Source organism: Labeo rohita, chromosome 3 (assembly GCF_022985175.1).
Source record: "Labeo rohita strain BAU-BD-2019 chromosome 3, IGBB_LRoh.1.0, whole genome shotgun sequence".
In the NCBI taxonomy this organism is placed as follows: Eukaryota; Metazoa; Chordata; class Actinopteri; order Cypriniformes; family Cyprinidae; genus Labeo; species Labeo rohita.
In genome coordinates, this window is record NC_066871.1 from 32,193,267 (window position 1) to 32,208,825 (window position 15,559).

Below are 15,559 nucleotides of genomic sequence, written 5' to 3' on the forward strand. Positions count from 1 at the left end.
TTTGTAGTTTTCCCTGAGGGAAGCGTTACTGTAGAAATGTAGCGAGCCGTTAATGTTGTAATGTGAAAGCTGTTTCTAAACAGTGAATTTGCTAGTAAAACATGTTTGTATACATATTTAAAAATAACATTCTTGTTGGTATAATGTTATTTTTTAAATGTGTGATATTAAATACGCAAAGTATATGAAACACATTTTATGGCAGAAATGAGTTATGAATTGTATTAGCTATGGGAATTTTAGTAAATTTAAATGTATGTAATTGTAATGCTAAATTTATATATATAGCTGCCTACACATTTGAGAAATGTCCTTTTATGTACAGCTCTCTCTCTCTCTCTGTCAACAAATGGAATTGCTGTAACACTGATATTTCCCTGTAGATGGCAGCATTGCATAAAATACAAAAACCCTTGAAACATTAAAACTAACGCAGCTCAGTATTTAATAAACAAAAATAAAACAGCTTGTACTTGTTTACATTTAACAAAAAATACAGCAAAATTGGTTTACAGTTTTTTTCTGAATCTGACTTGAGAAAGATTATTAATTGTCCTCAGACAATCGCATGTCCTCCAGCTCATCCGTCACATAACTAATGTAGTTTTCGATCTCTGAAATGCGCTTGCGATTCCTTGTCACCTCTTCATCGTGTATCTATCAACACAAACAAAAAGATTAAATTATTTACATTTTATTTAATAATAAAAAGTCTTTGTGATCCACAACAGATGCATGATAGGTTGTACTGTGACATTACAGAATAAAATAAAAACGGCCAATAATATAATATAATATAATATAATATAATGTCAAATTGATAAATTCAAATAATATACAATATTAAATACATAAATAAATAAAATGTGTTAATTAGCCTAAAGTTCAGACATGTTCACACCTTCATAAAATAAATAAAATGAATAAAATAATAAGAAAACTGTAAGATAATATAATACAATTATTATAATATATAATAACTAGTATAATAATTAATTAATGTATTCATATAATATATAATAATAAATTAATAAATAAAATGTGTTAGTCTTGACAGTTGTGATAAATAAAATAAAACTGTAATGTAATATAATATAATAAATATAATAATTACCATAAAATTGATGTATTCAAATAATATAATATTATTTATAATAATATAATAATATAATAATATTATATTGTTTATGTTTAAAGGCACAGGAAGTATGTTCATAATCATTCACTGATTTCAGCAGTCCACTCATCCAGCTGTTGATCAGTGTCAGTAGCTCATTAATGTATTCATATAATATACAATATTAAATAAATAAAGAAATAAAGTCTGGACAGCTGTGATAAATAAAATAATAATAATAATAAGTAATAAAATAAAACTTTAATATAATATAATTATCATAAAATGTATGTATTCAAATATATCATGTAATATATAATATAAAATAATAAATAAATAAATAAATAAATAAATAACATTTGTTAATTAGTCTAAAGTTCAGACACAGGAAGTGTGATCCTGGACAGCTGCATTGTGGGCTACAACTTGATAAAATAAATAGAAAATAATAATAAAATGAAATAAAATAAAATAAAACTGCAATATAATATAATTATTATACTATATAATAGTTTTTAATTTGTTAATTAGTCTGGACAGCTGCATTGTAGGCTACACTGATAAATTAAATAAATTAAAACGGTAATATAATATAATATAATAATGAGTATAATAATAATTAATATGAAATTTATGTATTCATATAATATACAATATTAAATAAATAAATAACTAAATAAATACAATTTGTTAATTAGTTCAGACACAGTTCAGATAAAGTTCAGACACATGAAGTACAATCCTAGACAGCTGCACTGTAGGCTACACTGTAATAAAATAAAATAAAATAATAATTGTATATAATATATTATAATATAATATAATATAATATAATATACAACTGTTTATGTTTAAAGGCACAGGAAGTATGTTCATAATCATTTACTGATTTCAGCAGTCCGCTCATCCAGCTGTTGATCCGTGTCAGTAGCTCATCCTCCCTGTTATCAATCTTCAGTAGGTGTGTGTCATGGGAAGCACTAACTGCATTGGTCACTGTATCTTTATCCACCAACAGCTACAGAGCAGCATAAGAAATGAGGACAAAAGAGCAATCAATACCAAAGGAAGTGTCTGGGACTTGGTAGTAGTTTCCATGACTTTTTTGACCTCTTCAATATATTTATAATAGATAAATTATTAATATATAAATACATAAATACATAAATTATTATTTGTTTCTCCGTTAAGTGATCAAGACTGACCATGGCCACATCCTCAGGGATTTCCTCCTCTAGCTCATTCTTGACCACCTTCTCCAGTGTTGCCAAGGCAATCTCAAGCTGTTGTTCATGGTGCTGGTTCTCCAGGTCTCGGCACTGTGCAAATGTGTGCCAGAGTCAAAGAAGTGCTTTTGAATAAAAGTATGTGTGTGAGTGTAGGATTGGTTAAATAAAGGATATATCCCTTGCACATATTCAATGAATCCTCCAACCATGTCTGAGACGTTCCTCTCAAAGTCTTTGATGATTTCCTTCAAAAAAGCAGATTTGTAAACCTCTGTTCAGTTACTGTGTTATGATATGGTCCATATATAAGAATACACGTATGTACATGTAATAGTATAAGATGTAGATGAGTTGTTTCTTCATCAGAAAAAATTTGAAATGAAATGAAAAATCAGAATGAGAGTCCAAACAGCTCATAAAAAAAAAAAAAAATCACAATAATCCATAAGTAATCCACACCAATCCAGTCCATCACTTAACATTTTATGAAGCGAATAGCTGCATTTTTATATCCATAATATTGCTTTCTCAAAGTAAAAGTCATTTTGTCTGAATCAGGAGAGAAATATGCACAGATCAAACAAGTGAAAATGGTTTAAACGAACACACAGCTTTTCACAAGATGTTAACTGATGGACTGGAGGATTATTTGTGGATTATTGTGATGTTTTGATCAGCTGTTTGGACTCTCACTCTGATGGCACCCATTCACTGCAGAGGATCCACGGGTGAGCAAGTGATGTAATGCTAAATTTCTTTAAAATCTGTTCAAATGAAGAAACAGACTCATCTACATCTTGGATGGCCTTTACATTTTTAAGTCAACTATTCCTGTAACAATATATGTCTATAGTTTTTTTTTTTTATTCTGACCTCCAATTGGTCCACCAGCTGCAGTTCAAGACTCATGAGGGTTTCAGAGAGCTGATTGGCCTGTTCCTGGCAGGAACTGATGTCGGCTTCAAGTAGCTCGGCGTCCGTGATCTGTTGCATCTCAGCAATCTTCTGCAATAGAATGGAATTTCATTTGTGAGCATTTTGTTGTGTCCAGCTGGTGAGAAATTGCTTGTATCATTTTCCCAGCTTGCCTGAGGGAGAAGAAACTAACCTGCCTCCTGGAGCTTTCAAACTCAGCTGCTATTTGTGCTGCTTTGTGCTGATTGTCAGTCACTGCCTCCCGGGAACAGGTAAAAAAGGATTCCACCTCAGCCGTTCTCTGAGCATGCTGAGTCAAACCGAAATCAAATATCTGCACACATAGAGCCTCCATTTTGCTCTTAAATGTACATGGATTGTCAAGGTAAATGGATTGTTTTGAGGCTTTTTATATTTTGAATAGCATTTCTTTTATATTTGGCATTCCTGACAAGGATATGACTCCAGCAACGCTTCGATTCCAGGGAGGAGAGCCAGGTTCTCCGCATCAGGATCATCAGCAAACATGCTGTCAAAGAGCTGAGGTCCATTCAAGAACTCTACGAATGCGTCCTGTAATAGAAGGAAGCAATATTTACCAGTGTTAAGTGTGTGTGAGACCCTGGACCACAAAACTATAAACTATAAAAAATAAATAAGCTTTCCACTGATGTATGGTTTATTAGGATAGGATAACATTTGGCTGGGATACAAATATTTGAAAATCTGAGGGTGCAAAAAAAATCTAAATATTGAGAAAATCACCTTTAAAGTTGTCCAAATGAAGTTCTTAGCAATGCATTTTATTAATAAATAAATTAATAAAAATTAAGTTTTTATATATTTACGGTAGGAAATTTACAAAATATTTTCATGCAACATGATTGTTACTTAATATCCTAATGATTTTTGGCATAAAAGAAAAATTGATAATTTTGGCTATTTGTTGGCTATGAGATAGAATGGGTAATGGTGGTAACCTTGTGTAGTTGAAGCTCCTCATTGTTGATCTTCTGAGCCTCCATTGCCTGCTCATTTTGTAGCTCATTTTGTTGCATTTCCTCTATAGCATACTGATACTCTGTATTAGCAGTTTCACGCTATGGATGTAAACACAAAACATAATAATTATAAACAGAACTAAAATACAAAAATAAAAAAGAAAATTAGGACAAATGTTACAGTCAAAAGTTCAAACACTTACTGATGCTTTAGAAGGAAACACAATGCATTAAGAGCCGGGGGGTGAAAACTTTTTGAATTTGAAGATCAGGGTAAAGTTAACTTATTTTGTCTTCTGGGAAACATGTTAAGTATCTTCTGTGGCTTCTGAAGGGCAGTACTAAATGAAAGAAAATATGATATTTAGGCAAAATAACAAAAATGTACACATCTTCATTCTGTTCAAAAGTTTTCACCCCTGGCTCTTGATGCATGGTTTTTCCCTCTGAGGCATCAGTGAGCGTTTGAACCTTCTGTAATAGTTGCATATGAGTCCCTCAGTTGTCCTCAGTGTGAAAAGATGGTTCTCAAAATCATACAGTCATTGTTGGAAAGGGTTCAAATACACAAAAATGCTGAAAAACCAAAGAATTTGTGGGACCTGAAGGATTTTTCTGAGGAACAGCAGGCAGTTTAACTGTTCAGGACAGACAAGGGATTCATGAACAACTAAATGAACAACAACAGCTGTGAATCATTCATGTAACAGCACAGTATTAAAAATCAAGTGTATGTAAACTTTTGAACAGGGTCATTTTTATAAATTCAACCATTATTTTCTCTTGTGGACTCTATGTAAACATCTTTTATGTGAAATATCAGTACTAAATAAAAAATAACATGCATTTTGTATTATCTTTATCCATATTTTAGCTTTATCATACACATGTGGTCAGCTGAAAAACTAAGCCAAGGAACTACAATTATATTCAGGTCTTATAAAGAATATAAAATATGATAAATGACTAAATTATGTTTTACTATACTTACCATTTGTTCATCCAGCAGTCTGTAGTCCAGATAAACCAAGTCTGGAAGATACGCTGTCACAAATATTTTGTACTTTTCTTCATCACAGATGGGGTTTCCCGCAAGATTGAGAGTGCGTAAATTCTTAAACTTCCTGAGGTATAACACCTGCGGGATTGGATATGATTTTCGTTGGCTTTATGTTTGAGTGACACTGATGGATACATTTTTGGAAAATTAATTGATTAGCTGCATATGCACACATTTTATCAAACAGTTGGCTTACATTCTCAAGTTGTGCAACTGCATTGTTTCCCAGAGAGAGGATGTGCAGGTTTTGGAGTGTATCCAGGTTTTCAATGACAGAAATGCGGTTGTTGAACAAACTCAAGTCCTGAAGTTTCACAAGAGAGTCCAGCCCTTCAATCACTTCAATATTATTGAATGACAAATCTAAGGAATACAAGAATTACAGATATTTAGCGTTTGAAGATTCAAACAGACATACACTCAATCTGTTTTGATATCAATAGGACAATCTTAACTCACCAAGCCAAATCAAATTAGTGAGGTTTTCTAATCCTTCAATTCTCTCAATAACATTATTATCCAACTGAAGTTTTGTTATAGTGGTGAAATGCCAGAGGTGGTAAATCTTCAGGATGTCTGCAAAAACATATTTTTGTATGATTACAATCGTGATAAAAAGAACATTTTCTCATGCAATTCTTATTAATGAAATGTGAACAAATATATATAAATATATATATTTAAAGGCTGAGTTCTGCTCACCAAGCCTGCAATTATTTGATCTAAAGCACAGCAAAAACAGTAAAATTTTGAAATATTTTGCTATTTAAAATAACTGTTTTCTATCTGAATATATTTTAAAAGGCATTTATTTCTGTCATTTCAAAGCTGAATTTTTATCATCATTACTCCAGTCACATGATCCTTCAGAAATCATTCTAATATTCTGATTTGCTGCTCAAAAAACATTTATTATTATTATGTTGAAAACGGCTGAGCAGAATTTTTAAGGTTTCTTATGAATAGAAAGTTAAAACATAATTTATCTGAAATAGAACAGAAATCTTTTGTAACATTATTAATGTCTTTATTATCACTTTTTATCAATTTAAAGCATCCACGCTAAATAAAAGTATTAATCTCTATAACTTCTTTCCCAAAATATACATACCTTATATATGCTTGTAAATGGTACAGCAATGTTACAAAAGCTTTTTATTTCAGAAAATGCTGATTTTTAAATCTTTCTACTCACCAAAGAATCCTTTAAAAATCTACTCAACTGTTTTAAATATTGATCATAATAATAATAACATTAATAATATGTTTCTTGAGCACCAAATTAGCATATTAGAATGTTTTTTGAAGGATCATGTGACACTGAAGACAGAAGAAGTAATGATGCTGAAAATTCAGCTTTGATCACAGGAATAAATTACATTTTTAAACATATTCAAATAGAAAGCAGTTATTTTAAATACTAAAAATATTCCACAATATTACAGCTTTTGTTGTAAGTTGGATCAATCAAATTCAGGCTTGGTGAGCAGAAGATATTTATTTAAAAACATTAAAAATCTTACTGTTCAAAAACTTTTGACTGGTAGTGTATAATTTTAATTCCTTTTTCATTTTAATAATTGTAATTTAATCAATAGGGGGGATTTGCTTAATTGTCATGACAAACAAACGTTTTTTTATAATGTAAATCATTATTACAATGAAAAATCGATATTTTTTCCTCACGATTTCGGGGTGAAATATGCTGAAAAATAAATAAATAAATACGTCCACAAATTTATATTAAATATGAAATGAATTAGTTAAAAAAGTATACAGTTTAGATGTGAAATGATCAGTGATGTTCTTACTCCTGTAGTCTAGTCTTAGTTGTAGCACGTCTTCATACTGGATGCCCTCTTTCTTGGCTATATCTCCAGCTTGTCCCTGGGGTCCCTGCTCTTCAATTGCTTGTTGTAGCATCTCCTCATCTATTACTTTAGGTTCATCCTGTTGCCAGTTCATTTTCCAGCGCTTCTGATGGCAGCAGCCGTTTTTTACCTGCAGAAACACATGGCCTACGGAGATCAGAAGTGCAGTGACGCGGTATCTAGTGCATACAAAGCAATTGCTTATTTTGAAGCCCTGTCACGATACGGATCAATCAAAACATTGTATCAGTCACCATTTCAAAGTTATTTAAAAGCTCATATTTGATAATAAACTCTGCTGATAACAGACCTTCCTGGAAATCTATTTGGAGACGCCAACACAGTTGCTTAGCAACAACAGACGACGGTTAGCAACTTCCGGAATACATTGACGGGCTATTTAAAATAGAATTTAGTAACTTTTATTTCAAATAAATTTTTAACCTCATTTGAAGCGCTTGATATTATAGTAGAAACTTCTCTGTGCTACCAATGTATCGCTTGTTTATTTTTTAGTTAGTATTTTGTTTTATTGTTGTTGATAACGAGTCGCATAGCGATATTTTCCGAGTAAGTCATTATTTAAATTAGTAAGATCATTCATGGAAATAAATGTAAATTTTCTGATTTAGTACAAAGACAAAAAATATTTCTCGTGTAACATCATAAAATAACCCAAATAGTGATAAAACGCATAATTACCCAAAGTAAACGTGTGCATAAATTCCTATTTTTTTATAAGATAATTTCCACGTTTTCGCACATTAAGAGCCTTTATAAGAGGAACTCAGCTTTTAAGATTTACCCATGATTGACAGGAGTACTGAGCAATCAATTAAAAGTTTCGCTTGTTTAGACTGGTTTTAACCAATCAAACAGTGCTCTGGGCGGGGCTTACGCGCGCCGTCCGTCAGCCTCTCTCTGTCGGCGGATTGTTGTTGTCATCAAGATGGAGTTCTTGTTGGGGAATCCGTACAGCACTCCTGTTGGCCAGTGCATTGGTGAGTTAGCGGCTTATAATAAGCTCTTCTTTAATAGAATGTGTTTTAGTAATAGTTAATGAAACATATTCATCCATTGCTCGTGTTAAAATGCTTTAAATGTGCGTATTAGCCGGCAGCATCAAACTGGAGCGAGAACAGTCAGCACTGTTAGCTAAATTAGATGATGAGCTAGCCAGCATCTTCATCCGGTGTAAACACACAGATGTTACGAGGAAACTCTAGTCATTTGTGTTTATTATTGGAAAATTCATAACTAGTGTGATATGAGCGTTTCGCCAGCAGATCTTTAATCTGAGTAGGGCTGAATGGAGACTGAGGCTGAAACTGAAGTCTCTGTCTGGTCTAAATCAGACCACCTAACGTTACTCTCTAACTCTAAACATTTAACTTTTAGAAGTTACTACCTCAGTTTACATAAAGGTATTACTTCTCACTGTTTATACATTTCATTCTGATTGCTCTCAAACATATAAATTCTCTGATTAGTGCTGTAATGCATCGGTTTGAAGTTTGTCGTTATGGTATTTCTTAATAATCATTCAGTTGATTATAATAGTTCTGGAGAATACTATCACTGCTGAAGGATGTAAAAATACATGATTTGGTTTAATACATGATACTAATCTCACAAAATAATACTGTCATGGTACTATATACAGACCCAAAATAGATTTAAAAAGCAAAATTATTAGACAGGTAACAAAAAAGTAGTGTCCGTTTACCAAAATATCTGTGATTCTGCTACATACATTTTTTAAATATTGTATTTTATTAAATTATATAATTTGTTCATTTAAATAATGATTAGTAAACATTAGAAGCTCAAACGTGTGAGAGTTGATCATTGTTTATATGTTTATATGTCTAAACTTTCATTTTTGGGTGAAGTATACGCTATATATTGTCACAATTCACTATATATTGTTGTATTTCTGTATTCATTTTTGTAATATTTTATCATTTTTGTATTTTTTTTTATTTTGTTATATATTAATATACACTGCCAGTCAAAAGTTTCTGAACTGCAGTCTCTTCTGCTCTCCAAACCTGTATTTATTTGATCCAAAGTACAGCAAAATCAGTAAAACAACTGTTTTTTTTTATATGGAAATATTATAAAATATAAAAATCATCATTCTAATATTCTGATTTGCTGCTCAAAAAGCATTTATTATTATGTTGAATAGAAAGTTTAGAAGAACAGCGTTTATCTGAAATAGGAATATTTTGACATTATAAATGACATTATAAATGTCTACATCACGTTTGATCAATTTAAAGCATCCTTGCTAAATAAAAATATAAATTTTATAATTAAAGTATTAATAATTTCTTTCCCACAAAAAAAAAAGACTCCAAGCTTTTGAACAGTATCGTGTATAATGTTACAAAAACTTTTTATTTCAGATAAATGCTGATCTTTATATTCATTGAAGAATCCTGGAAAAATGTATTCAACTGTTTTAAATATTGATAATAATAATAAATGTTTCTTGAACAGCAAATCAGCATATTACAATGATTTCTGAAGGATCATGTGACACTGGAGACTGGAGTAATGATGCTGGAAATTACATTTTAAAATATATTCAAATAGAAATTTGTTATTTTAAATAGTAAAATATTTCACAGTATTACTGCTTTTGCTGTATTTTAGATCAAATAAATGCAGTGAGCAGAAGATAGTTTTTTAATAACATGAAAAATCTTACTGTTCAAGAACTTTTGGCCGGTAGTGTATTTTTTTTTTTTTATCAATATATATTATTGACACAATATATTATAGTTACAGGACCTTGAATATACAGATTTTTTCTTTAAATAGCCTGTGTACAGTTTTAACCTGAAATCTTGATGGTGAAAAGTGAATCTTCATGTCATTTGTTGACAACTAGTATTCAGGTTTCATTGCATTCACTAATAGTTGACGTGAGATTTATTGATAAATCTTAAAACCAGTTTGTGTTGACATGTCTGGTCATGAATTTGGTTACAAGTGTCATAAAGTTGCTGTGATCCAATCATGTGACTTTCAGTTTGTGTTGACAGTGCAGGGTGTGCAAGCTGGTGCACATGTAGTGTCTTTAACCACTCTGACTTGGGTGTTTCCCTGTTTCGCATGAGCAGTTAAGCGAGAAAATCTATGTTTGGCAGTATGTTTTCATTTGAACGTTGTATTGTGTGTTTGCGGTGTGTATTTGAATAGAGTTCCTAGGTAGCATTAGGCATTGTAAAATCCCAGAGACCAGAATAGATAGTATGAGTATCTTAAACAGTGGTGTTCTGTATGCCTTCCAAATGCATTGGCACCACAGTTTTAAATACTGGACCAGATGATTTGGAAACAGTTATGTATATATGTATATAGTTTCCCTTGTGTTGTAGGACATTGATCAATACAGGTCAGTTTTAGAGCGTATGATGAGCTTTTTTTAGTCAGTGTTAAAGTGCAGTCACATTTACTGTTGCTCTGAAACATTTTGTGGGTGAAATCCGGTCATTTAAATAGAAATCTGCACTTTCGGGAGTTTTGTATGAGGCCAAAAAAATTCTCATGCAGAAGTTGGTAACGCAGATTTGTAGTTTGAAAGTGACTTATGTGTGAGGTGTGCTTCCTACATCGCTATGCTTTTGACAATAAACAGTTGGCCTTTTTTGCTCATGAAATATTGTTAAAGGAGTAGTTCACTTTCAGAACAAAAATTTACACATAATTTACTCACCCCTTTGTCTTCCAAGACGTTCATGTCTTTTTTTCTTCATTCGTAAAGAAATTATGTCTCTTGAGGAAAACATATCAGGATTTTTCCCCATATAACTCCATGGACTTCTATGGTGCCCCTAAGTTTGAACTTCCAAAATGCAGTTTAAATGCGGCTTCAAATGGCTCTAAACCATCCCAGCCGAGGAAGAAGGGTCTTATCTATCTCTGCGATGCACGTGCGTAGTTTGTGTAATCTGGGTCAATACAGTTACGGTATGCTGAAAAACTCTGTCGCTGTTTTACCTGTTTTCTGTTTGATCTTCTTAGCATTTTCACTTTGTAAACACTGGGTCGGTACTTCTGCAGCGATGCAGGACGATTTTGAAGTTGGGGAAAAAATGAGATGGGAGTTTTTCGGCATACCCTAACTGTCTTGAACCAGAAAAAACAGAGTTCACGCAGAGCTAGACAAGATGAGCATTTGTGGTTAAGAAGAATTTACACTGTGTGCATAATTATTAGGCACGTTGATATTCTGGTCATATTTATTTACCAAGCACATTTTACCAATTCCAAACCAAATAAATCTTAATAACTACTATTAATTTTGTATTTAATCATTTATACATGATATATATTTGTCCATGAAGGCTGGAAGTGAAAAACTCCTTGTATTCAGGTGTGCATAATTATTAGGCACGTTTTCTTTTACATATAAATAAGCCAAAAAAGAGATTTAACCCAGACTGGAAAGTCAAAAATTATTAAATGCCCAAGAGAAGGATGCAATGCTAATGCAATACTAGAATTTGCAAAGTTAAAGCATGACCATTGGACAGAGAAATGCTCGTTGGGTCAGCACGGTGAGAAAAAAAAACAGTGGAGAAGAAAAGGCACTGCAAAAGAATTAAGAATTAAAGTAAAGAATTAGCTGTGAAACCATCAGGAACCATTTAGTCTCCAGCGCCACCATTTTCCAGAGCTGCAACCTACCAGGAGTCTTCAGAAGTTCAATGTGTCAGGTTCTCAGAGACTTTGCTTGAGAAAAAAAACCTAAAAAATGACCCTCACTTAATAAGAATAACATTCTGAAGTGTTAAGAAATACATGAAGACAGTTTTTCTTATAGGCTTTATAGACAGATAAGTTGAGAGTGACTCTTGAAGGACCAGCACCACATCCTCTTGTACTTCTGATTCAAGAATTTGTCTTCCAGAATCTAGCAGTACATTTTGGGAGTTCATGTTTAGTCTGTCTCCTATCCTGAAAAGTCTGACTTGCAGAGATGGACCAAAATGAACTCCCAAAACTTACTGCCAGATTTCGGAAGATAAATTCTTGAAAGAGTGGTATAAAAGGATTTGATGCTGGTCCTTCAAAAGTCACTCTCAACTTATCTGTCTATAAAGCCTATAGAAAACAGTCTTCATGTATTTTACAACACTTCAGCATGTTATTCTCTTTAAATTAGGGTCATCTTTTAGGATTTTTCACCCAAGAAATGTCTCTGAGAACCTGACACATTGAACTTCTGAAGACTCCAGGTAGGTTGCAGCTCTGGAAAATGGTGGCGCTGGAGACTAAATGGTTCCTAAAGGTTTCACAGCTAATTCTTTACTTTAATCCTCAATTCTTTTGCAGTTAACATGTCTTTTCTTCTCCACTGTTTTTTTTCTCACCGTGCTGACTAGAGGTCGACCGATATGGGATTTTACCGATACCGATAACTAGGTTGGACCACACTGGCCGATACCGATTAATTGACCGATAGTTTTTAAAATGGATACTGAACGGAAAATAAATAGTGCTCTACAATTAAAAAAAAAAGTAGCCTACTATACCATACTTTGTAAATTAATAAAAAATATTATGATTAATTATATATTGATCATTATCGTTAGTTAATTGTTCATTAATATTAACAAAAACAACTAACATTTTTTTAATATATCAGTAAATGTTGAAATTAACACACTTAAGGAAAAATACTTCTATTCTACAGCTTTTTATCAATCTTAATGTTACAAATGGACTCATATTGTAAAGTGTTACCATTACATCAACAATCAAGCTAAAGATGGCCATCTTTAAATATCTATACAAGGTACACAGTATTGAAACTGCATACATATGGATATTGTGTACTTTCACAATTTAACTGCTTCTATTCTAGAACATTTGTGGTTATCTAATTCAAATATTAAAATAATTAGTCACACAATGGGTAAAAGTGCAGCGCCATCTAGAAGAACTCGCAGCTATCCGGTATCACACACACTGGATGCATCGCATTCAGTTCAAGCGGCGGTCTACAAGACTTTATTTGATCACCAAACGGGCAAAAGTAAACTGCTGTCTTTTCTCCACTAATGCAGCATCTAGTCAACAAATTCATCACTTTGTAATGACATGAAAACATGCACTACAGTATACTGTACACACCGTTTCGTTGTCAACGTTTTAAATCCGCCTTTGAAGTGTCCCGCTCTGTGCAGGGCGCAGTGTCACGTGTCTAAACAAACGGCACGTGCTGTCAGTGATTTCCGCCACTAGAGGCTGCTCCCGTGCTGTATAACAAAGACTATAGGGACTTTGTTGTATAATGAGGAAATTCTGAGCCGCTCCAGCAACGGACCCGACCCGGAAAAACTATCGGCATGGATTTTTGCCGATAACCGATAGCTCCGCCAATCAACTGTCGGTGCCGATTAATCGGCAAAACCGATACATCGGTCGACCTCTAGTGCTGACCCAACGAGCATTTATCTGTCCAATGGTCATGCCTTAACTTCTAGTATTGCATTAGTATTGCATCCTTCTCATGGGCATTTAATAATTTTTGACTTTTCAGTCTGGGTTAAATCTCTGTTTTGGCTTTTTTATATGTAAAAGAAAACGTGCCTAATAATTACGCACACCTGAATATGAGGGGTTTTTCACTTCCAGCCTTCATGGACAAATATATATCACGTATAAATGATTAAATACAAAATTAATAGTAGTTATTAAGATTGATGTGGTTTGGAATTGGTAAAATGTGCTTGGAAAAAAAATATGACCAAAATATTAGCGTGCCTAATAATTATGCACACAGTGTAAATTGTAAATTTGTTTCGAAAATGGCCGATCGTTTTGTTAGATAAAACCCTTTTTGCTCGGCTGGGATTGTTTAGAGCCATTTGAAGCTGCATGTAAACTACATTTTGGAAGTTCAAACTTGGGGGCACCATTGAAGTCCACTATATGGAGAACATTCCTGAAATGTTTTCCTCAAGAAACATAATTTCTTATCGACTGAAAAAAAAGAGACATAAACATCTTGGATGACAAGGGGGTAAGTAAATTATCTGTACATATTTGTTCTGGAAATGAACTACGCCTTTAATTGTACCCCAGCTTTAAAGGGGTGCTATTATGCTTTTTCACTTTTTGAATTTTAGTCAGTGTGTGGTGTGTATCTTTGGGCATAAAAAAAGATCTACAAAGTTACAAATCTCGAAGTCCGCTCCAAAGGGAGATATTTTGTTTTTAAAAAATCTCTTTCCAAGAACTACAACGAACGGCTCCTTTGGACTACAACGTTTGTTTTTCGCATACAATGATGTCACAACGCGGTCCATTAGAATATCATTAAATTGAATTGTTGAAGGGAGGGTAGGGACGAAGTGGGGAATTAGCCTAACTTTAGCGATGCAGCGCGGAGAACTGCTTCAGCGAGCCACAGAGCGGCGGGTATAAACACAAGCATTGACAAGCAGTAACGCATCGCAGATGTGTGTAGGACAGGGGGTCGAAGCACATGCCAAAGCTGTGATCTACTCCGTAACGCGCGGAGATGTGTGCAGTGTGTGGTAAGACATTTATTCGTCGTACATTGTAGATAACGTTAGCTTCACTTATAACGCGAGTGTTTTTTAAAATGCATAAACTTGCACTAGAATAGGCTAGGCTGGTCAGTGATGATCTTTTTTAATAATGTTAGGCTGCTTTTAGCTTTTATGCTGGAGCTGGTTTCAGGCAATGAAACTAAGTATGAAAAATAATTAAATAAATTAGCATGACAATATGTATCGGCGATCTCGCAGGCTGATGATAGGACTCAAAACTGCTGTAGTGTATTATTTACTCACCCTCCATGCATTTTAGGTGTATGAGACTTTCTTTTAATAATGTAAATTATGTGAAAAAAAAAAAAAATGTGGTTTCCGAACCACCAAGCATGAGAGCATGTTCTAGTACACCCCCAAAACAAAATCAAGACTTTGAAAAAGAGAATAATAGGACCCCTTTAATGATTGGCTACATTTTCTGAATTTCATGAGCAAAATGCAGCCATTTCAACATGAATTCAAGCAGTTGGGAGCTTCACAAAAAAGTACTTCTTGCAAATTTTGCTTGTTCAAGTTGGTTATGCAAATTCGCTGTGGTGAGCAACAAAGCTCTGCTTGCTTTGAAAATGACTTGTGTAAGCTGTGCTTCATATTCACATTTAGGCCAAAACATGCTCTGTGCAAGCTTGCAAATCCTGTTGTGAGTGCTTGGCCATTATATTGCAAACTATATTATATTATACTTCGGTTTTATTGTAATCAACTGTCTATCATGTTCAAGGTTTAGGAAAAGACTAATAAATAAAATAGAAGTGAATGATGTCTCTT

General features: G+C 33.2%; 2 protein-coding genes across 4 annotated transcripts in view; one reads left to right on the forward strand and one right to left on the reverse strand.

The window, feature by feature from the left end:
- Positions 1-428: 428 nt before the first annotated feature.
- On the reverse strand, positions 429-7,579 carry drc3 (dynein regulatory complex subunit 3). The gene is made up of 13 exons (XM_051106426.1): positions 7,504-7,579; positions 7,134-7,323; positions 5,782-5,898; positions 5,519-5,685; positions 5,254-5,400; positions 4,242-4,361; positions 3,722-3,834; positions 3,455-3,629; positions 3,220-3,351; positions 2,519-2,591; positions 2,323-2,444; positions 2,004-2,135; positions 429-657 (listed from the first exon to the last, which is right to left on the reverse strand). The coding sequence occupies exons 2-13, from the start codon at positions 7,285-7,287 to the stop codon at positions 547-549; spliced, it is 1,563 nt and encodes a 520-aa protein (XP_050962383.1). The 5' UTR covers positions 7,288-7,323; positions 7,504-7,579; the 3' UTR covers positions 429-546.
- A 528-nt stretch (positions 7,580-8,107) lies between these two features.
- Positions 8,108-15,559, forward strand: part of LOC127163269 (TOM1-like protein 2) — a 51,408-nt gene continuing 43,956 nt past the window's right edge. For all 3 annotated transcript variants that reach the window (XM_051106421.1, XM_051106422.1, XM_051106423.1), the window contains exon 1: positions 8,108-8,194. In XM_051106421.1, the coding sequence (XP_050962378.1) occupies positions 8,143-8,194 (52 nt within the window). In that variant the 5' untranslated portion in view covers positions 8,108-8,142. The remainder of the gene's footprint in view (positions 8,195-15,559) is intronic.